The sequence below is a fragment of the Engystomops pustulosus genome, chromosome 10 (assembly GCF_040894005.1).
Source record: "Engystomops pustulosus chromosome 10, aEngPut4.maternal, whole genome shotgun sequence".
Classification (NCBI taxonomy): domain Eukaryota; kingdom Metazoa; phylum Chordata; class Amphibia; order Anura; family Leptodactylidae; genus Engystomops; species Engystomops pustulosus.
This window is the reverse complement of record NC_092420.1, coordinates 31,905,362-31,929,357: the sequence shown is the minus strand read 5'-3', so window position 1 is coordinate 31,929,357 and position 23,996 is coordinate 31,905,362. Positions and strand designations below refer to the sequence as shown.

Genomic DNA, 23,996 nt, shown 5'->3' with positions numbered 1-23,996 from the left:
GTTATATAGGGGGTTTTGATGCTAAATATGTAAAATTTCATTCAAAACTGTATTTATCCCCAAAATAGTCAATTCTGAAAATCCGGAAAAGCGATATTCTTTTTGTAAGCCGCGTGACATCAAAATAAATTATCCAAACATTTCAGAAATTATGAAAATGTAAAGTAGACAAATGGGAAATGTTATTCTGCAAGTTATTTAGGTGGTAAATCTATCTGCCTGAAAACGCAATGATTTTGAATTTCGAAAATGGCAAATTTTTCAAAAAATTTATCATATTTTCTTTTTTTTTGTAAGTAAACGCAAAACTTATCAGCCAAAATTTACCACTAAAATGAAGTACAACATGTGGGGAAAAAACAATCTCAGAATCGTTTTGATAAGTAACAGTGTTCAAAAGTTATAACCATATAAAGCGACGCAGGTCAGAATCCAAAAAATCGGGCTGAGCCTTAAGCTACAAAATGGCTGCGTCCTTAAGGGGTTAAACACATCTGAGAATAGTTGTATTTTGTATAGTTATGTTAAATAAAGAATTTCTGTGGTCTGGCAGTGGATGGGTTAAATGTCCTATCCACCTGGCATAAATGAGTGTTTTTTTAGCTAGGTAATCTCTGCAGCCTGGCACATTGCTATTCAGGCTGTGGCTTGTAATGGGACAGCCTCATGTAACTCCTCCTTTCTCTCTTCCCCCTGTCACAGACGTCACCAGCGAGGGGTGTGCAGGAGAATTTAGATGCAAAATAACAAGGAAGATTTGGATCTAGGAGAAGGGTGCCCTTTAAGTGTCTCTAGAAGGTGAGGACTAGGGCTTACTAACATAAGGTGTTCCTATTTGTTTTGGGAGGAGGAGACCTGAATGACAGCTGCGTCTGTCATCTATAAGTGGGGGAAGACAAGGTAAGGAAGACCCTTTAAATCCACCATATCTTCCTATCATCTAAATCAGCTGTGGTATGCAAAGGGTGTCCAGGCACGTACCAATGTAGGGATCCTTAATCCCTGTAATATTTTCATTCCATGTAACGTGTACACACGGGGGGGTCATTGTTTTTTTTTTACAATGCCAGTACATGGTGCAATCATTTGTATATTGTTTCCTGAATGCTGAACAACCCTATATATATACGTGCAGTACCCCCAAAAAATGAAGATCATGTGACTAGGCAAAGCATTTGTCTAAAATGACCATTTATATAGAATTTAGATCAAAGCGATATCTTGTTCTTTACATTTGCATTGCAGTCACAACTGCTGTGCTGTGCATGTAATCTTAACCCTGGAGCTGATAACGAAATAGCACACGCTTCTACTACCACCATGAAATGTTACGATATGTGATACGTTGAATGTTAAGTATCAAAATCCATACTATGAGAGGCTTGAGTGTACGATTCTGTCCATCACTACAACAGTGATTGTTGAGTGCGTAGATCCTTGGAGACTGACAGGCTTGTTCTGCCCTTCTAAAACCAGATATTTTTTCTTCCTGTTGGCCAAATAAGGGCGGATTTCTAGATGTGTCACAATCCCAGTAGATCAGAGTCTGATTGTAGTAGCGTTGCTTTTTTAGCTGCTCTATTTGCTACTGTGTCAGCGCACCATAGGTCTTGTATCCTTTATACATATCATTTCTTCACAACAAGCACCTGCTGGAAGAAAAAAAAAACCGAGACACAAAAAGGATCTAGACATTTCTACAATAGGGCGTTAAAAATAATCTGGTGACAAATCCTTTCGCAATAACACCCCCAGGGACAGTCCTCATAATCAAGGCAGGCAGCTTTTTCCAGAGCGGCTCGAAACAATACTTATTAAATGGCTGGCAGTGTCCCTAGTGCACAACGTAAGACAATGGGCCACATTTATTAAAGCATTGGCGCCAGTTTTCTGTCTGACTTTGCACTGAAAAGAATGTGCAAACTGCTTGTACATGTATTTATAAAGTGTCTACGCCAGTTTTGAGTCCAACAAGGCAAAAAAGTGCGCATCTAAAGGTGCATAGTGAGGGTTTGCACAACATTTATTACTGACATGCACCACAGTTCTGCACCAAAAAAATTCACGAAGACCGTGCGCCACTTTTGATTAATCTGGCACACTCTGCACACTACATAGGCAAACTGCTCATATTGCAGTTTGCACTAATTTTGATAAATGGGGGACAACAGGGCACATTAAGGGTGATGCCACATATGGCGTTTTGAACCCATTTTTGGTCCATTTTTAAGCAGTCTGTCCAAAAATGCATGCATTAAAAAACGTATACGTTTTTTGAATAACACATGCGTTTTTTGACAGGTTTTACCAATTATCTTAATTAAAACTGGTCAAAAATGGATGTGTTTTTTAATGGACTGCTTAAAAACGGACTAAAAATAGGTTCAAAACGCCATGTGTGGCATTACTCTTACTAAGAACAGTACAGTCTGTACTATGTGGAGTGTCCTGTGTAGTGTAGTGTGCAGGGTGCGCCAGATTCAGGATTTGTGTCCTGAATCCGCTCCGACAGAGTGCACCATTTTTTTCTGGTGCACCTTTGCATGTTAAATCTGGCGCACGGTCCAGCTGAGCACCAGAATGCAAACAGTTTACACTAAAAAGAATATGCAAAGTTCGACATAAAACTGACGAATTGGCCCTTAGTAAATGTGGGCCAATGTTTTGGTCCTGAAGATTGGATGTAAACAGATTTCTGAGAGAACAGATGACTCATTTCTAAAATAACTGAGTCACAGGCCTGGACAATAATATAAGGTATATACTGTAATCCTAAAAGTTTTTGTATGGCATACACTAATGCAGTGTGATCCGACATACAGCTGTACAGGCAGTCCCCGGGTTATGTACAAGATAGGGTCCTTAGGTTTGTTCTTAAGTTGAATTTGTATGCAAGTTGAAACTGTATATTTTATAATTGTAGATCCAGAAAAAATGTAGATTCTTTTGCCCCTTTGACAATTGGAGTTTTAACATTTTTTGCTGTAATGGGACCAAGGATTATCAATAAATCTTCATTACAGTCACCTTACAGCTGATCATTGCAGTATGGGACAGTCTGGGTCTGTATTTAACTAAGGCTACATTCACACGAACGTATGGAGGACGTATATACGGCCAATATACGTCCCCCATACACTCCTATGGGCGCACAGCACCCTACGGGAGCGGTACGGTGCAGCACCCGGGAAAAAGATAGGACATGTAATACGGCGCTGTGCGCCATAGGTTGCTATGGAGAGGGGCGGGGGTGAGCTTCGCTCACCTCCTCCTCCTCTCCCCGTACACTGCCGTTGCCCGCTACGGTACGGTACGGGCGGGCAACGGCAGTGTGAATATAGCCTAAGGGTCATCTGTAAGTTGGGTGTCCTGACGTAGGGGACCGCCTGTATTCTGCTTTCACTCTAAAGGACAGATGAGTCAGATATTTGTTTTACCAATTTCAATTCCCCATAAGAAAATTGACAAATGCCTTTTGCAGTAATGTGTATGGCGTCCTCTTCATGTAAGGGAAATCCCCTACATGATGACATTTAGGAGAAATTCCTATTTTGACTGATACATGCTAATGTTCTAATACTCATCAATCCAAAGAAACAAAAAATAGCATTTTATGCTTTAGAACATAAGACTAGCGGCCTAATAATGTGTAGCACCCCCCCCCCCCCCTCAATTATTGAAAGCAGCTCTGAACCATCAAGACCTGTAATGCCTCCTGTGGTATCTGGTATCAACAATTAGTAACAAAATCTTTCAAGGGGTTTTCCAAGGATCTATTCTTAGAATTGGTGGCAGTCCAGCACCTGACACCCCCAGCAATTACTGTATATACTGGCGTATAAGACTACTTTTTAACCCCTTAAAATAATGGCTACAGTGGGGGGTCGTCTTATACGCCGGATATACGGGGGCCGCACTGTGTGAGGTGTTTTTTTTCCCCGTCAGCGCGCAGAGAGCCGCTTCCTGGGACCGCCGCGCATGTGCGGCAGTCCGCCTCTCACAGTCATTAGAAGAGGCTTAGTACGCGCTGACGGGGCGGCACGCTGTATGCTAATGCAGCCGCCCTGTCACAGCGGTCGGCGTCACAGAGCTGGGGGTCACAGGCGGCACTTACAGAAGCATGTCGGATCTTCATTAATATCGCAGCTTACAGTTATGATCATGTTATGATATGTTTGTTTTGCAAAGTTTTAAGCAGACTTTTTTCATTTGGGAGAGGGGTAGTCTTATACAGTGAGTATATACCAAATTCTATATTTTTAGGGCAGAAGTTGGGGGTCGTCTTATACGCCCAGTCGTCTTATACGCCGGCATATACGGTATCTGTATGAAGAGACAAGCACTGCATCCTCTTCACTTCCTAAAGAGCACATCACATTGTATAGACATTGGGGGATTTATCATGTTTTCATACAAGGCATGAAAAAGCGGCAATTCCTAATTCAAGGCACAGAAATTGCTAATTTTTTTTGCCCTTTCTTTACCACTACATCACTTTTTTTGAAAATGTATGTGGGGAGGGTGCAGAGCAAGGCAATATTTACTATAGCCTGCAACAGAAACCTGGTAGAGAGTATAGCTGAATTGTACCCGAGGCTGGACCCCCAAAAGAATTGTGTGGCGAATATACCAAGTGGTAACAGGCTTAATAAATTCCCCCCACTGTGCACTTGGTATTGCACCTCATACCCCATCAATGAAACACCACTTGGTCGGGGGAGCCTTCTTCCATCTCTCCTTAGTCCATCTGTAACGCTTAAGGCCCGTTCACACGTTCCGCTATCGTCGCGTTCATAACGCGACGCTAGCGCACATTGGGCGGGGCTCAGGACGATCGCATATGCGTTTCCCGGGAAACGCATGCGATTAATAACCCGATCGCATGCGTTTCTCTGGAAACTTGTATGCGATCGCCCCAAACTCCGCCCCCTGTGCGCTAGTGTCGCGTTATGAACGTGGCGCTAGCGGAACGTGTGAACGCGCCCTTAGGGTGCTGTCACATAATGGGTTCTTGGACAGTTCTTGAACGGTCTGTAAACACGTTTTTGAATGTTTACCATGTGTTTGGCTGGTTCAATGTTTCACTGTTTTGGCTGGTTTAATCTGTTTCACAGATTAAGACCCCACACACAGCCAGCTATGATGCACTTATATATCCTGATACATTTCAGTTGTAGCCAGCACCCACATTAACCACCACCCACCACTGCAAAACTACTCCCCAACTCATGACTCTTTATTGAAGATCATGACATTTTCCTGAGGCATGTCAGTAAAGTGGCAGAGCTTGCAGAAATGAATACTTCCTTCTGTCTAAGAACAGAGGTTGTTTTTGCACCTTTGCAGAAGCATCTCTGTGCTATTACAAGCTGGGAGTGTCAAATGTCAGCTGTGGCTATCTGAGTGGTATCACAGAACTTTACTGATGTTACAGAAAGCAGCATACTAACATTTCTCCATAAAAATGTACCTGGTTAAGATAATTTTCATAAATGTAGTCATCTGGCTCCTTAGAAATGGAGAACAGCTGTCTTTGGATACGACCACCTCTGCTGATTACACAAAGAAATACATTGTTTTTAAGTATACAATAGCCCAAAGGTCCCACACATCTCCGATTGTAAAAAACGCTGTATTCGGGAGGCCAGACAGGACTGGCCACTGCTGCCAGAGTGCAGTGGTGGTCGTATCCTAGGATAGTTATTTCATTTCTGATGAACAACATTTCTACCTTCATGGGAAATTGTCTTCAAACAGGTAAAATTTTTTAATAATATGTAATTGAAGAAATGTATATATGTGGCAGATGAATAAAATTAAATGTCTAGATGGGAATATCCATTTAAGTCAAAGCCACTTTTTTATGTACATAATCCAGGACAAAGATAACCACAAAAACGATTATATGACATTTAATGTAACTCATACTACAGTACTAAAGCTTTCATTATTACAAAAGATGAATGCTATAAAAACTTTGTCAGAATTGCTGATCAAAAAGTCATATATAAACCTAAATAGCAACAACTACATCCCACAAGAACCTCATCCTACAAAAAAAATCCCTCTTACAGCTCCATCAATGGAAAAATGCAGGTTATGGCTCTCAGAATATGGTAACATTATTATAACTATAATAATAATAATAATTATTATAATAATGCTGTATATGTGCATTTTATTTAAGGTTAATAGGTTAAAAACTTGTCGGTGACAAAATAGCAAAATAGTAATTTTTTTACATCCCACTGTGAAAAAGTTTGGCTTAGAATAAGGCCTCATGCACACGAATGTATGTTCGTCCAGGGTGTAGACTAGGTAAACATGCAGCGGGGAGGGAGAAGGGGTGAGCATTCCTCACCTCTCCACTCTCAATTGAAAGCCGAGTGGCTGCACCGTAAAATCTAAAAAATATTGATTATGACTTATATTTTTTGGCGCAGCCACCTAGCTCGATCAAGTTGCGGTGAGACACCGTTTGCTTACCACACTTTGACCTGGAGCCATAGACCTCTATGGCGGCCATGATGTGGTTGTAAACAGTGCAACCATATCTCCAGCCCCCATGTGGTCATGTGCATTGGGGCCTTAAAATAATGCCCCTGAAAAATACAGCTCATCACATGCCATCACAACTTTTTCCAACATGTAGTACAAGTAATCTAATCAAAGTGGGTCCTACCACTGGGACCCACATGAGTATGAGATTGGTGGTCCCATTCTTATTAACAGATGGAGGAGCAGGCTGCACATGAGTCCTACCACTCTATTTACTATGGGAGCATAGTAAAATCGCCCATCACCAAAAATCTTGGCTACCTCCATCAATTCCATGCACTGTCTATGAGAGTGTCAGCGATAACCGATTGCTGTGCCCGGCATTTTCTCAAGCTTCCATAGTTTTGAATCGAGCAACTGCTAGACCTGCTGCTCCTTCAGTTAGTAAGAACAGGATCCCCATTTTCACAAAAGTGGAGATCTATTGTTGTGATCTTTCGGGGTCTCAGCAATCGGACCCTCAACGATCAGAGTGTTATAAGTGCTTAGATCGGATTGGGTCAAATTGGATAGGGGATAACAATTGAATTTGTTACAACCCCTTTAAGAGTATGATCTGCGCTGGGACAGAGGGATGAGATATGTTTTTAACCTTGTTTAGTTTTTATTCAGGTGGTTTATCAGAATAATGATTATAATGACCTTGGATGTTAATATTCTAGATCACCAGCAATCAACTCATACTGCCAACCTAACTGCAAAACCTGAAAGTCCAGCTTCATTCCCTCTATAATGCTGGAAATTTCTTTTGAGCTCCCACATTTTTGGACTTCTACTAATCTGAAATTGATGAGCTATACTGGAAAAACCCATTTAGGCCTGGTCCAGGACATGGTCAAAGCTATATCTACATAAGCAGCACAGTGGATGGGATTGACGCACAATGATGTGCTATAGGTGTAAAATCTGCTGCAGGATAGATGGCTGCTGCAGATTCCTGCTATTCCTGCTATACAAAGCAAAGGTTGAGTTCTGCATCTCTGCTGCAAGAGAATCAATGCTTAAAGCCATCACATCTTTGGAATCGCTGCGGAATATAGACTGTGGGCGTTCTCCATTGATGTGTGTCTTCGGCTATAAGGGGGGCCTTTAAAAATAGGATTCTAATAGCTTTCTGTAAATAGCAAATCAGAAGTATATTAATGGGTTTTGTAGATGAACCACCTTTCAATTCCTGATCTTTCATATGAGGCTTGTAGGTTTTTGAAGAGCAAACATTATTTCAAAATAGTTGACATGTAGGAACTCGCTTAAGATTTGTAGTTTATGTGTTTGCACTACTGCCTTGTATGTAAAAATCTCAGAATGTGATATGTACATTGCCAGAAGGATTTTCATTTCGCAATAAAATGTATAAACTTTACAAAGTTAAAGTGTAAGGTTTAAAGGGAACCTGCCACCATAAAACTCTAAAATAAACCATGGCCATTACCTTATTATAGGTGACTCTAATTGTGTTGTAGTGGTGTCCGTGTGTCTCCTCTACGTTGGTACTTTGGCACAAGAAACACTTTTATTCTTCGTTGCAGTCAAGGAGGCAGGAGAGAGGAAGGCTCCCACGCCTCCTCATAGCCACTGTGGCTTTTAAACTCACGGGGTCCCAACCCACAGCACCACATGACTACAAGGGTTTTGAAAACTCTTCCGCATGCGCGGTGCATCTGACAAGTTCATGCAAGGCGGCTGCAGCAGTGCATCATGTATGCATGAGTATTATATGCAGGAAAGCTAGCCAATTTTATGCTCGCCACCTCATAGCCGCTGTGGCTTTTAAAATCCACCCATCTACACTCCCTAAGTCCCAGCTCCACATTACTACAAGCTATTTGAAAACTCTAGGGCATGGGCAAGAGAAATCTAGCCGATCCAATGCTTATGAATAACAGAGCATAAAATTGGCCAGCTCTCTTGCATATACGTAATACTCATGCATGCATGATGCACTGCTGCAGCCAATCGGGGACAAGCCGCCTTGTATCAACTCTTCAGATGCACTGCGCATGCGCAAGAGTTTTCAAGACCCTTGTAGTCATGTGGTGCTGTGGGTTGGGACCTGGTGAATTTACAAGCCATAGAGGCTATGAGGAGGCGCGGGAGCCTGACTCTATCCTGCCTACTTGTCTGCGTCTAAGAAGATAATCAAGATAATCAAGGAGTATAAAAGTGTGTTTTGTGCTGAAGCACCAATGCATAGAATACACAAAGACACCATTACAACACAATTAGTGTCACCTATAAGACAATGGTCATGGTTTAATTTTAGAGTTTTGTGGTGACAGGTTTCCATTGCATAACTTACATAATAGCACAAGCTGGGGATGGGTATAGGGTCTTATACGGGGTATTGTCCCTGCCCCTATGGAGCAGGGTCTACTCCTTCAATCAAAGTGATCACTTGACAGGCAAGGTAAGAACTTGAGTTATCTGACTACTTTTATACTCTGATTAGAAAACTGGCAACAACACTACTGTGTTAGTTGTCTGTAAATATCGCACTATGTGAAGGAGCAGTGACACTGTGTAGACAATGGGCTGTTTGTTTTCGTTCCTTCTAGGTAGAGTGTGCATGGTATCAAAACTGGGGATGAGTGGATCCCGAACCTTCATTGTTGAGGACCCGAATTACAGACAGAAGTTTGACGTTCCTGCTCACCCCGCCAGCAACACCCGAGATTGGTGCTGGCACCTATTGAGGGTGTTAACTCTGTAAAAGCTGCCAGCATTTACTCTAGGATTGTCGCTCCCTAATGATGACATAGGGAATGACGATCCTCTGGAAAATAGTGGTGCGCTCTTGCCAGTGACATGTAAAGGGTAACATCCATGATTGGTGCAAGCAGAAGAATTCTGCTATTATATAGCTAGTACTCCAATAATTATATTCTTTTGGCCCACTAGATTGTGGACTGAATTACAAGACATTTTTTAGATTTGAAAAATAAAAATGTTTGTGCCTGAGCAAACAAGGCGGGTTTCGTGCCGGTTTCCTTGTGGTCGTGGAGGTGAGCTGGTGTTTTCTTCCTTCTGATTTTTTAGATTTATCTGAGGTAAAACTGTTCTAGGTGCCACGGAAACCAATCAGAGCTCAGCTTTAATTTCATAAACAGCTGTAGGAAAATGAAAACTGAGCTCTTGTCCCCTCTATATATCTCTAACCTGATGACCAGGAGAGACAGGGCCCCATAGCAGGCTTCTGAATGGGCCCCCTTCCCACTTCAAAAATATACTTATTTCTATACTCACATGTGTGAGTTACACACCATACATTGTATTCATACACATACAGCATATATACATCACATATATGTGCAGCATAAAATGTATATAATGGTGCACATCCTCCACTTTTTAGTTTGTCAGGTCAGATGATGGGCCCCCTTACACTGTGGGCCCCATAGCAGCTGCTATGGCTGCTACCATCGTAGTTACGCCCCTGCTGATGACCCAATACCTTCCTGCATGTAATCTCACCTCCTCACAGGACCTCCTCTTACCATCTGCTCCTTTAACAAACCCCTCCAAGACCTATTTATCCCCCATACTATGTAAGTCATTACCAAACAACCAAAACATTCAGGGTGGGGTGGGGGCGTGTACGTGGCAAACGCATCACAGCAGCTGAGAAGAGGAGATTTATATAATAACATTGCTGTTAACTTTGAGTTTACAAAATGCATGCGTCAACAAATCCATATGTTACAAAACCCATGTGTTAACGCAATTTTGATAGCAATGTAATTAGACAAATCTCTTCTTTTCAGCTGCTGTTTTGAAAATGCATGTGTTATTTGATTATACTTGTTTGTGCTATGTATGTCAACCCCTTTTCATATGTAAATCAGCATTGAATAAATGGTGCTCTATAAATAAATAATAACAATAATGTATATTGACACAGATATTAACTTCCAATAGACATTCTATACAAATTTAAAAACGTGTTTGATTATAAATCATGTTCTTGTGCCATCAGTTCCCTGGATACTGCCACGAATCACCTTCTCATTCCAGTCATGTTCTCCTTCTCCATTATCTGCTCCTATAGAGGAGTGCCAATTTCTAAGCCCCACTCTCCTCCCAACATGGCTCATGTGTACTTTTTTTAATGTGTTTTTTACCCCATTTGAGCAAGCCAGTCCACACGGCACAACAGTCCACAATACATTTTACCTCTGTAATTCATGTAATATGTGATGTGTGCTGATTGACCCACTAGTTACCTGAAAAGTGACACATATTACCTTGCATAATGGGTTGTTTTACCAATAAATCAAAAGTTCCAGATGCGGTTATAACTGAATATCAAAAATAAGATTAAATAGATATTAAATATCATTTTCACCCAAAAAATGTAGGGCAGAAATACGCAAGCGGAGACAGCTATATGTAGTTAAATGAGCATAGTTTTAGTGAATAGTTTTATATATGACTGCTTAAAAAAAGGAAAGAAAGAAGAGTCACTGCTAATAACAAATCATGACATTTCTTTGCCCTTATTCTGTGCATGTGAATTTACATTAGTAAAAACCTGCAAACATTGAGGAAGAGGCAGATGCGTATCCTGAGATCACATTAATAATACAGGCAGTCCCCGGGTTACGTACAAGATAGGGTCCGGAGGTTTGTTCTTAAGTTGAATTTGTATGTAAGTCGAAACTGTATATATAATTGTAGATCCAGACCAAAAAAATTTTGCCCCAGTGACAATTGGTGTTTAAACATTTTTTGCTGTAATGGAACCAAGGATTATCAATAAAGCTTCATTACAGACACCTTACAGCTGATCATTGCAGTCTGGGACTATAGTAAAGCATTCAGAGAGCTTCACCAGAGGTCAGAGGGGTCTGTCTGTAACTATGGGTTGTCTGTAAGTCGGGTGTCCTTAAGTAGGAAACCACCTGTAATCATTGCAATCAGAAAAGGCTGCTCAAGTACCGTTAATGAGGCTTAAAGGGGTTGTCCACTAATATAAAGTTACACAATTTTCCATGTTTCCTATATCAATTTTTTTGTTCTTTTTTAGATCTCTGCTTGCTTTTAGATCTCTTTACTTCCTGTGAAAAAACACTGGTCCATGGTCATGTGATGTCACACAGGTGCGTTACATTGAGTAATCAGAGCTGTGTTTTCTAACGAGCTGTGCACCTGAGAGACATCACATCACGTGATCAGGGGGCCGAAGGGTATCCACAGGAAGAAGACAGTGAAGCCTCCTGTTAAATGACAGCAAGCAGAGATCTAACTATGTGGAGTAGATACAATCTATATATATTGGAAAATTATATAACATTTAATTACATAAACAATATAAATTATTTGCGAGCACTTCTTTTAATTAGGTCATTACCCCATCAGTGTTCCATTGAGGATGGAACCTGTGGGAACATGGCCAGGTAAGTGAATACATTTTTTTTTATGTATGGTACTATACATAATAATTAGTGGGGGAAATTAAGTATATTTTATTGACCTCTGTGGCGGAGGAAGGGGGATGGAGGGTTTTTATTTTCCATTCATCCTGATGGGTATCTGTATGGTAACTGCATCAGAGGTCTGGTCCGCCAACTATAGTCGATACACAGGTTTCTATCAAATGTAAAGCTGGGATTTGTATGTATCCTTGTGTCATGAAAGCAAATACTATGGCTAAGCAGTTTATATAAGTACAATAGTACAATAGAGGGATGTTCATATATCTTATGCCATTTTAATATGTATTTTTTCAATTTATTTTAGAAACAGGTGTGTAAACTATCCCTCATCTTGATAGTTGCAGACATGTCTTCTGACCCCACCACACCACCACAACCTCTTCAGTCACCAAAGTCACCAATAGTACCATCATACCCATTCCACAGAGAAGGAAGCCGACTTTGGGACAGAAGTCACCTTCTTCTGGGAGATTTGCCAAGTCCTCTTCCGACTAAAAGAACCCGTACATACTCAGCGTATGTATTAAAAAAAATGATTTTGAAGTAATGTACAGCTGTGCCTATGATTATGTTTTCTCACAATTATTTAAATGGATAAATGAGTGGCTCCACTCCTTATAATGGGTTAGTATGCTGTCTGTTTAGTGTCATTCACAGCACTGGGATAACTAAATCCGTACATTAGGGCTTATTCACATGTCCACTTTTTGTTTGTGAAATACAATCCATGTAACAGACGCATTTACGGAACAAGCAGAGCCCCAGCAGCAAGTCATGGAACTACATTAAATAATGTTCATATTTCATCCCTTTTAGTATCTCTGTGATGCAGTTGTGGGGTTCAGTGTGATACCATTCCTAATGGGGGCTGTTGCTTGTTCATAGGCCTGTCATATGGAAAAACCTATACCTAATAGGCCCTTATTATAACATAGTGGCAATGTATTATGGAAGAAGCCAAAGGTTTAAATCCTCTAGTGCACTAAAATTAAAGTTTATTTAGAAAATGTACAGCACTTAAGAATGCACTCAACATTACATATTAAAATTCTACCAGATATTACCAGACAGACATAAGGCTTCCCCTTCTCAAGGCTGCGAGGAGCTTCCAAGTATATTGTGAAATCGTTTCAGAATGCTGATGTACCAATAACATGTGAAAACATGTATGCATGAATGTTTTTATTGGACACTAACAAGGAAGGAAAGTATACATTTTCTCAGTTCAGCAAAATTGAGGTCACGTGGGTATTTTTTTTTTATATTTGGTATAGTCAATGTTACAGGAAATCTACCATCAAAATCCAGCATAAAAATACAGGGGACATATCGATCTAGGCACTGTGGCAGTGGTAATCTTCTTATATTTGTTAAGCATGGCATTGTTTCTTATAAAATCAACCTTACTTATTTACAGCGGCATTGTTTGGCCACTTTCCAGCAAACTCCTGCTGCATACTCACTCCTCTGTCCTTGCTTCTACAGCTCCCTCGGGGTTCGAGCAGTGCAGTGGCGTAACTAGAAGCTGATGGGCCCCAGTGCAAAGTCTGTGCCAGGCCTCTGACTATAATGTATGGTTTATAGTAATAGTCTTCTCATATGGGAAAGTGACACCATAAGGGCTCCCTAAACCTCTTGGGCCCTGGTGCGACCACAACCTCTGCACCCCCTCAAGTTACGTCCCTGGAGCATTGCCTCTCTCTCCTTCCTAAAGGAACAGGACGTATTTCATCAATGGCTGTTCAACCTTTCAATGCACAGCTATAGCCATATAGCCCAGCATGCCCTGCCTCCACCCTCTGCCTGTATCCTGACCCTGCTTGTACACCGCTTGCCTTGACTTTCAACTGACCTTGACCATTTGCCAGCCAGACCCCTTGGTACCACATACTGGTCTTTGTACCCACTGGGCCAGCTCTCCTCACTGAGACCACCACAAGAGGTAACGGCCTTGCAACCTCTCCACAGTCCAGATTTCTGTATATGGGTTAAAGGGTGAATACCGAAGAGGTCCGGAGATAACACTATTAGTGTGGCCCAAAGTCAAACCAGTAGGATAACACAGTGGGTTCACAACCCGAGCCCCTCTGTGCTTCCTCTCCCCACTGCTTACCCCTCTCTCGGCCTGATGTAATCTCCCTGAAGCAGAGGAGTTTTAAGCACACAGTGGGAGAAGGGAAGTGTTCCTTGCAAACTCATTGCAGAATCATTAAAATAATTTAAAAAGTTGATTTTAGAAGGAATGAAGCCATGGACAACAAATATAAGATTACCACAGTCACAGTATGTCACGTGTTACCGTAAAATACGGTTTACATGTTTACAGCTGGGCGCCATGCCTTGCTATGGAGAAGGGAGGGTTGAGTAGTGCTACAGCTAGGCGAGCATATGCTTGTGTGAAAGAGGCCTTACTGTTATTTATAGTATATAGGCAATTGTTACATTTGCTAATTAGATTGTACTGTAGAACTGGAATGTGCTTACCCAACATACCTAATTTTTTATTAGCACTGCAAGAGCATCTGCTGGACCAATTTACAAGGGTGTCTGCAAGCAGTTCTCCCGCTCTCAGGGTCATGGATTCATCACTCCCGAAAATGGAACAGAAGATATATTTGTACACATTTCTGAGTAAGTAATAAATATTATTAGATGTGATAATGTGCTTTTTCTACCTAATAAATGATCGATCATGCCCATTTGAGCATAGCCATAATAAAGGATTTCTGATATCAGAGCTTAATATTATACTTTTAGAAAAGCATATGGAGAGTCTTTTAAAGTTTCTGCCAATTTAACTTTATGGTTCTCCACCAGTTGTTAGATTAAAAATGTCTTCTTTCTGTCTTCTCATATTCCATTGTCGTCGACCATCTGTACACTTGGGTATTATAGTACTGGTTATCAGCTTACTGCTACAGTAAACTGATCTTACCTCTACACTGAAGATGTATCCCAATTTTTTTACCCTACTAAACTGGCAGAACCCATTGGTATGAAATATCCTTTCTGGCATTTCCTCTCTGGTGTTTACCTATAAAAATCTCTAAAGTCAAAACTGTTAGATGAGTCAAGGCTCTATCACATTGGCATTGGTGCTGTTCTTCCGTTGCATTGCTGTGAAAACATCACACCTGGTTTCTCAGCCTCGTCAATGAAAGAATACTAATGTTTCATCAGTTAGCACAACGTTTTTGTGCGGACCCACAGACTTCTATTGCCTTCCATGATCTACATCTGTTCAAAAAAAAAAGCCAGTGTGCCAGAGGGCTTTGTAAGGCAATCTTATAATGAGAACCTATTTTATTAACATTTTTAGTCTAGAAAATTATTTTAAGACCCAGGGCAATCTGGTAAAATCGTATCCACTATAAGGTGTCACTCGTCTGCATGCAGCGCATCTCTGTAAGCCAGAGCCAGTGAGTCACTGTCGCAGATTGGAGGTAGGCGCAGGTGTGGTGCGGTGGCACCGGCAATGTGCATCACTCCCAGAGAAAGTTGGCTCATAGCTGTGAGCTGACTGTCGGGCGCTGCTGGTGGGGGCCCAGAGCATGTGCCCTTGGAAACCTCCCTATAATTTGCCCCTGGTCATTGGTGCATGAGCAGAGCTCACACGCTGATGTAAAATGAAATCAACTAGCAGCCCAACTGTTGATGTATAACTTTTCCAGCAGCTTTTATTATATGTTTAGAAACAAAATTCTTTTGATGCTTAATATATTGCCCTCCAGGGATAGCACTTTACTTGACTCTAATTTTGACTTAATCTTTTTGTTTTCCCCAGCATTGAAGGGGAGTATGTGCCTGTGGAAGGAGATGAGGTAACGTACAAGATGTGCCCTATTCCACCCAAGAACCAGAAATTTCAAGCTGTAGAAGTTATCCTGACTCACCTATCACCTCACACAAAGCATGAAACCTGGTCAGGACAGATAATCAGCACCTAGAAATCATCAAAGCCTTCCATAGGTGATGGGGACCAAACAGAGACATAAAACTGCCATATTGACCCGAAGTCTGCAACTTCAAGAGTCATATCAGATCTTCTGGAAAGATTGAGCCAGTCCTGCTGGGATATGTTCTTTACTAATGAAGATGAGGACTAAAGACTGGTTCAAGCTGTCCTTAAGATCTGTTTAATTCCCAGGCTTGTCACTTGTAGTAATGTCACTAGCATTGAGCTGGATTTCCACCCATCAGGATTTTCCTGATTTTCTGCATATCAGCATATAGCAGTTAATAGTAGTAGGACATGTTGTCATCTGTTTTAACTTTTTCATCATACCGTAATTTCATTTGACTTTTCGCTTTGCCATTTTTGTCATTCAAAGAAATTTAATGTAACTAAGTGAATAAATCTAATTCGGAGCCAGGCCTTTTTTCACTGTTTAGAGGGTTCTGCCCATTCTAAGAGCATGTAACATTTCTTGGAACTTCAGGTGTTAAACACTTAACAATGGCTGCATTTCTAGATTTTATATCATCAGGTCAAAATTGCTTGACATTTGTATTTTACAATTTTGTAATGCATTATTGTAAACCTATATTATCAATAGCACATCTGTTCATTTTTGGGTTGCGTATACAGTACACTTGACCATGTTGGTGGAGGGAAAATTGAGCTTATATATTCATAGCTAACATGTATATGACCTGCTTCCAGATATCAGAACATTGTATTACTGCTGTTGAAAATATTGTGATTTTTTTCTTTTTATATATTTTTTTGTTTTTGAGTGCCTTAATTTTTGTAGTATTGTGCACTATTTTATATGGAAAGCAAGATGTTTTTTTTCTCCTCTTTTCTTATTTTAGTTGAATTAGATTTGTTTTGCTTGATGAGGGGGTTGTATGTACCAGTAGTGTAATTAGTATAGCAGGTCAATACTATAGCAGGTTTTTATTTAACAGTAAGGCTGTATTGAATATATTTCAAGATGATCTGAAGACATCTAGTTCAACATGTTCCCTTAAAGAGAATCTGTCAGATTGATTTGGGACCCTAAACCAACTATAGGTTCATACGGACCTCTGGTTTAGTGCCCTATATCAACCTGTATGAGTGCTTCCTGTGGGCTCACCTAGATGTGAATCTGAAGAGGCACATTAGACTCACATCTGAAGATCTCGGTACCGGCGCCTCCTCTTGTGTTGCTGGAATGAAGACGGATAATACCCCGACTTCATTGCGCATGCGCTTGTGCAGTATACGCAGGGTCTACTTTGTTGACTTCACTTTCACAATGCGCAGGTGCCGAACAGAATGAGGAACAAGGTAAGTATAAAAGGACAAAACTCATACAGTGAGATTTGGGACACTAAACCACTAGCTCACAGGACTGTGTGTGGTTTAGTGCCCCAAATTGTTGCCAGTGATATCTGTATCCTGTCATAAAAAACTTTAATTACAGCCATTTTTGGCTCAATAATTCACAGTAGCAGTTTGAATAAATCATTATAAATCACATATTTTTGTACATTATGACAAAGTAGTTAATTTGATCAGTGATTCAATAGCAAGATAGAAAATGCATGCCACCTTTGGAATGTTTCTCTAATGTGTATTGTATATTTTTTTCCTGAAGATGTTATCACTTTAACTTTGTTTGAAAAAAAAAAGAAGATAAATAATGTAAATGCAATGAAAGTCATCAATCTTTTTATTTACCTAATGAAAAACATTACAAGTTAAAACCGTCTTCGAATAAAATAAAAAGTCAGTGTTCATTTGCTGGCCGTTTCCTTCTTACATATAAGAGAAGATGATAGCAGGTTTTAAAGATCGAGTTATTTTCAGTGGTGTAACTAGAAGCTGATGGGCCCTGGTGCGAAGTCTGTGCCAGGCCCCGACTATAATGTATGGTTTATAGTAATAGTCTTCTCATATGGGAAAGTGACACCTTATGGGCCTCTAAGCCTCCAGGGCCCGGTTGCGATCGCATCGTCTGCACCCCCTCAAGTTACGCCCCTGCTTATTTTCCGTTCCACGAATTGGATAAGATAGTTGACATAATAGTACTGAAAAACTGAAAAAAAAAAAACTGTTTAGGAATTTAGGACTAACTTGTAGATGGTAAAGGCCACATAGAGTACAAATAGTTGGGGGTGCATAGAGAAGTATAGGATACAAAGGGAAACTATCTTAAGAGGGTCATTTGTTTGTGAACAAAGGACTTTTTATTCCCTTTGCTGCTGAATTCAAAATTGCAGTGGAGCTTATACATAAAATGCCGTGTGAACAACTAAAAAATCAATAACAAATAATGCTATTGTAACGCAAACTGCTCAGCTAATATTTGTTTAATTCCTTTATGAGACTCTTCTACAGGTGCGGCCACTTGTGGCGTTTGTATTGCATTTACAAATGCAATGCAATGGGGGCTGTTGCTGCTCTATAATGACCCCAAAATTCTTATACATGAGTCCCTTACTAATTGATAAAAGAGATGCTTCTGAAGAGAAGGGAACTTCTGGCTGAGCTGGGAGTGTCAGTGGACAACAGGAATATGTAGAGCAGGGTAAGTGCAAATTCTTTTCTTAAATATGCTTGTCCCTTAGTAGGTTTCCTGGAAAACCCCTTTAACTTTTTTTCAGAAAGACTGGCCATTTATTTACTGTATTTTTCAGATTATAAGGCGCACCATCAATAAATGCCTGCTAAAACATCTAGGTTCATATATAAGGCGCACCTGATTATTAGGATGAATTACCAGCAGGTGGCAAACCTGTGCACAGTTCAAGGCAGCTGTTGCCTGTAAGTATGGTTACTATATAAAGTGCACTGGACTATAAGGCGCACCTTTGATTTCTGAGAAAATCTAAGGATTTTTTTGTGCGCCTTGCAGTCCGAAAAATACGGTAGATACATATATATTGTGGTTTTGGTTCCAAAATAAAATCTCAGAAATTTCACTGGTAATACTGTAATCTCAGCTCCTGTACTGTAGGCCCAATTTAATGCTGCCAGAGGTTAGAAAAATTCCATTCATCACTATTATTGTATGTAATTAACCTTTTAAAAAGACACTAAGAAAAATAATTCAATAATAAACAATCCAATGATAGAATACACGTGTACGTACGTTTAGCTTTCTTTCTATTTTTTTTAATACCAATATTTTTTTTACCAAGAAGCACAAGTGTCACAATCTTATATAAAATACTATAATACGAATTAAAAATGCTGAATAAAAAGTTTGTTACATCTTTATTATCGGATAGAGACTTTAGCTAATTAGAAAATACAACCCCACTTATTATGTGTAAGTTGTCAACAGATCAATGAGATTTCTTTTGGGTTAGACCGCATTCACAGATTTATCAGAGGTGTCAGAGAGCAGAACCGTTCTAGTTACCTGTGGCAACCAATCACAGCTCAGCTTTCATTTTCCCACTTCAGTTTATGAAATTAAAGCTGAGCTCTGATTGGTTTCTATGGCCAACTTGAACAGTTTTACCTCAGACACTTCTGATAAATCTCCCTCACTTCGTTTTGATTGAGTTATGAGACACAAACCAAGGGCATCACATGTCAAAGTCATGTTAAATGGAAACGCAATGTTACCTCAACATGTGATGACGGGGGAAGCCCTTGGATTGTGTTTTAATACGCAATCAAAACGCAGCTTGTGAACACGGCCTTAGGCGGAATACAGGGTATACATCCATTCATATTCAAATTGCACTAGTTGCTAGCACACAGTTAAAACAGACATTTTGTATGCCCAAAATGTTCATTACATTTCACTGGAATTTCTTTGCTAACAGTTAACATACTGTAAAAAACAGGATATACAGTATTGTTGATCATGTATGTATAGACACAGATTAATCAACTAGGAAATTTAAGAAAGAAAAGTACAAGTCTTTGGTTAGAATACAAGTCCTAGGTATGCTCCTGAACATGTCCCCACTGCTGGTTTATCTCAAATTGAAAACGGTCCTTTCCCCCGACATTTAGGATTCCCCCCATAAACATAGATGTGAGCAATCTATTGGTTCAACTTAAATTAATTTAATGTTTATTTCTTTAGGTCTAGAGGCCATTGCACAATACAGGCAGTCCCCAGGTCACGTACAAGATAGGGTCCATAGGTAATGGGAACAAGGATTATCAATAAAGCTTCATTACAGACACTTCACAGCTGATCATTGCAGCCCGAGACTAAAGTAACATCCAGAGAGGTCACCAGAGGTCACAGGGGGCAGAGGGATCCGTCTGTAACTAGGGGCCGTCTATAAGTCAGGTGTCCTTAAGTAGGGGACCGTCTGTAATGGTTGACGGCACATTATAGGAATGCTAGGTTTTCTGTATATTTCTATTTCACTCCTTGCTTGCCAGAAGGATGTAGTTTTGATGTGCTGTGGTTGCATACAATGGACTGCACATGCACAGCTTTTGGACCCATAGTAGATCACACTTTTTTTTTTTAGTCCTCGTCACAAAATACAATGCAGGGGCATTAGTGAATATTTTGTGCATGTCCAGTGTGTGATTTCTGTAAGGCATGTGCCTGATTTAAGATTGATTTGGCAGATTTTTAGAAGAAGTTTCACTGGTTTTATCATTTTTATTGCTTGTCTAGAAAAGTGGAGGTGGATTGTTATCCAAAGTAGATCAAGATTGACCCATTGGGGCAGATTTATCAAGCTGTCTGAAAGTCAGAATATTCTTAGTAGCCCATGGCAACCAATTACAGCTCAGCTTTCATTTTACCAGTGCTCCTGAATATTTTAAAGGGGAGCTGTGATTGGTTGATCAGAAGAATATTCTGACTTTCAGACAGCTTGATAAATCTGCTGTGCTAATTTAAACCTCTACTCCCAGAGTTATGTTAAAGAAGCCAACAAACCTGTGAAATGTGACTGCATTTTTTTCTTGGCGGCTTCCCCTTTTTCCCCTCCCCAAACATAATGGAGCGCATTTACTAAGGGACATGCGCCAGTTTTCTGGCAGCTTTTGCACCTTCTTTTAGGTGCAAATTGCTTGCACAGGTATTTAAGAAGTGTCTGCACCACATTTGTGTTGCAAACAACCGGTTTGTGGCACGGCTGCACTATCCTTCATGCAACACAAATTTCTGCACTGAAGGGGGTGTTTCGGTGCTCAGTCGGACCATGCGCTAGATTTATCATGTAAAGTCTGACGGAAATGTGTTGCATGCCCCATGTTAAAAGTGCACAAAAAAAAGTAGTGCACTCTTCCAGGGCAGTTTGCACTGTTCTTAGTAAATGTGCCCTAATGAATGCACACTTGTATGTAGAACTTATATGTCCTTGTAGACTGATTCCTTCTCTTACACTCAAAGTAACATATTGGGACAGATTTATCAAGCTGCCTGAAAGTCAGAATATTCTTAGTTGCCCACGGCAACCAATCACAGCTCCCCTTTAAAATATTCAAAATATTCATGAGCACTGGTAAAATGAAAGCTGAGCTGTAATTGGTTGCCATGGGCAACTAAGAATATTCGGACTTTCAGCCAGCTTGATAAATCTGCCCCACTGTTTGGAAACAGATATCAAAAGTTAAATTGCTATCAGCAGCTTGAAAATGAACTTAAAAGCAGCATTTAATATGGCTTTATTTAATCACTAATTTCAATAATCAAAGCAAAATTGAAACATGAAATACTACAGCGGCTGTCATTCTTGATGTCTGCTTTCTGAAATGTAAAATTTACAAGTACATTCATTTTTTTCACTATTTTCAGTATTTTATGCTTATTTAATCCATATTCTGATTCTGACACAGTATGCTAATGTCTTGTTGCAAGGTTCTGTTTCCATCTTATCTTGTCTGTCTGTTTTACTGTTCATGTGTTGGCAATAAATAAAAATGCAATAAAAAAACCTTTTTGTATTATTGGTAAACACAACACAATAGAAACACTCTAAAATATAGGTTGAGGAAACGCTCTGATGAAAATAATATTATTACACAGTTTTATTTCGGAGGTGCAAGTGATTTCTAGAGTAAGTATTGTCAAGTTACAGCAGTATATGATGTGTGAGGGATTAAATTTACACAATTGACATACTGGTATTTATTTTTTGTAGAAGCAGTTGAGGGAACTCATCAATACAGAGGGATGGTGCTGTATTGGGCTCTATAATTTCAGGTGCTAAGAAGAACAACCATTAGGACAAAAAGAAGAAGAGAGTGAAGATAAAACTTCAGCACAACTCTAAAATATATGGTGGATACGGAAAGTATTCAGACCCCTTTACATTTTTTACTCTTTTTTTCATTGCAGCCAATTGGTAAGATCAAAACAGAAAAAAACAGAAATGAAGATATTTTTGCTAATTTGAAATATGACATGGTCAGCTTCCTCCAACAGTCACCATCCAACCTGAGGGAACTGGAGAGGATCTGCAAGGAAGAGTCAGAGGATCCCCAAATCCAGGTGTGAGAAACTTGTTGCATCTTTCCAAGAAGACTCATGGCTGCACAAGCTCCAAAGCTGCTTCTACTCAACACTGAGCAAAGGGACTGAATACCTATGACCATGTGATATTTCTTGCTTAATAAATTAGCCCAAATATCTACATTTCTGTTGTTTTCTGTCAAGATTGGGAGCAGAGTGCACATTGATGAGCAAAAAAAAATAACTTTTTTGATCTTAACAATTGGCTGAAATGAAATTTAAAGGTGTCTGAATACTTTCCGTAACCACTGTAGTAAATAATATTTTATTATGTATATAAAATAAATTATACAAGAAATTCAAGATATAAATAAAACACTAATCTGAGAATCTAAATCTAAAATGTAATTTACCATACAGTATTTCATATGACCAGTCACCAATTAAATTTCAGGCCGTAGCCCAGGGGTGTGAAATATTGGCCGCGCTCCGTCCTGCTTTTTATAAATAAGGCTAATACCCTTACCGCAATATTCTCTTCTTTGAAGTTCTTTTATCCTAATATGCAAGTGTATATTGGGTCTTCTTTTTGTTATCTATTGTATCTTTCTATCCCTGTTCTTTGTAGGGGTTCCACCACTGTGATAATAAACAATTATAGTACCTCTATGAGACCAGCAAAATTGATTTCCCTGTTTGACAATTGATATACCCAAGGGCAATGAGGAAGGAAACATGCATATTTATGGAGGAACAGCTAATGGTGCAGATGCTTAGAATCCTATGACACTTTTCTACTCTTTCCATGTTCTGACCAGGAGATTTGATTCTGGTTGGTTATCTGCTGGTACATTTGTGCAGAAAAGCTCAGGTTCTGAGACCTTAAAATCTACTACTAGGTATGAGAAGAAACAGTAACCAACACCATATACACATACATCACATATACAGTAAATACACATATACATACAATTAAATATACAGCATATATACACACACATAGAGCATATACATATCAAATATATATAGTACACACATACATATACTGCATATACACATACATAAAGCATGTATACATCACATATACAGTAAATACACACATACATACAGTAATATTTACAGCATATATACACACACATAGATCATATATACATATCACATATATACACACATACATAAACTGCATATACTCTCACCGGCCACTTTATTAGGTACACCTGTCCAACTGCTCGTTAACACTTAATTTCTAATCAGCCCATCACATGGCGGCAACTCAGTGCATTTAGGCATGTAGACATGGTCAAGACAATCTCCTGCAGTTCAAACCGAGCATCAGTATGGGGAAGAAAGGTGATTTGAGTGCCTTTGAACGTGGCATGGTTGTTGGTGTCAGAAGGGCTGGTCTGAATATTTCAGAAACTGCTGATCTACTGGGATTTTCACGCACAACCATCTCTAGGGTTTACAGAGACCAAAATCTCTGAGGAATGCTTCCAGCACCTTGTTGAATCTATGCCACGAAGAATTGAGGCAGTTCTGAAGGCAAAAGGGGGTCCAACCGTTACTAGCATGGTGTACCTAATAAAGTGGCCGGTGAGTGTACACATCACATAAACAGCATATACAGATCTATACA

General features: G+C 39.8%; 1 protein-coding gene across 4 annotated transcripts; it reads left to right on the top strand.

Moving 5' to 3' along the window:
* The first annotated feature begins 642 nt into the window (after positions 1-642).
* Positions 643-21,852, top strand: CSDC2 (cold shock domain containing C2). 4 transcript variants are annotated; one of them, XM_072128101.1, is made up of 4 exons: positions 643-798; positions 12,295-12,506; positions 14,499-14,621; positions 15,775-21,852. In XM_072128101.1, exons 2-4 carry the CDS (start codon positions 12,337-12,339, stop codon positions 15,935-15,937), a joined length of 456 nt encoding a protein of 151 aa, XP_071984202.1. In that variant the 5' UTR covers positions 643-798; positions 12,295-12,336; the 3' UTR covers positions 15,938-21,852. The 4 variants fall into 4 exon arrangements, with proteins under 4 accessions (XP_071984202.1, XP_071984204.1, XP_071984205.1 ...); XM_072128103.1 differs by having other exon boundaries at positions 674-798; positions 12,329-12,506; XM_072128104.1 differs by having other exon boundaries at positions 676-900; positions 12,329-12,506.
* The last annotated feature ends 2,144 nt before the right edge of the window (positions 21,853-23,996 follow it).

What these genes read in the sequence shown, in the direction of transcription:
- CSDC2 (XM_072128101.1), top strand. Translation starts at nt 12,337, where the DNA reads ATGTCTTCTGACCCCACCACACCACCACAACCTCTTCAGTCACCAAAG. An exon ending in AGAACCCGTACATACTCAGC is followed by an intron (nt 12,507 to 14,498) that starts GTATGTATTAAA and finishes ATTTTTTATTAG; the next exon opens with CACTGCAAGAGCATCTGCTG. An exon ending in ATATTTGTACACATTTCTGA is followed by an intron (nt 14,622 to 15,774) that starts GTAAGTAATAAA and finishes TGTTTTCCCCAG; the next exon opens with CATTGAAGGGGAGTATGTGC.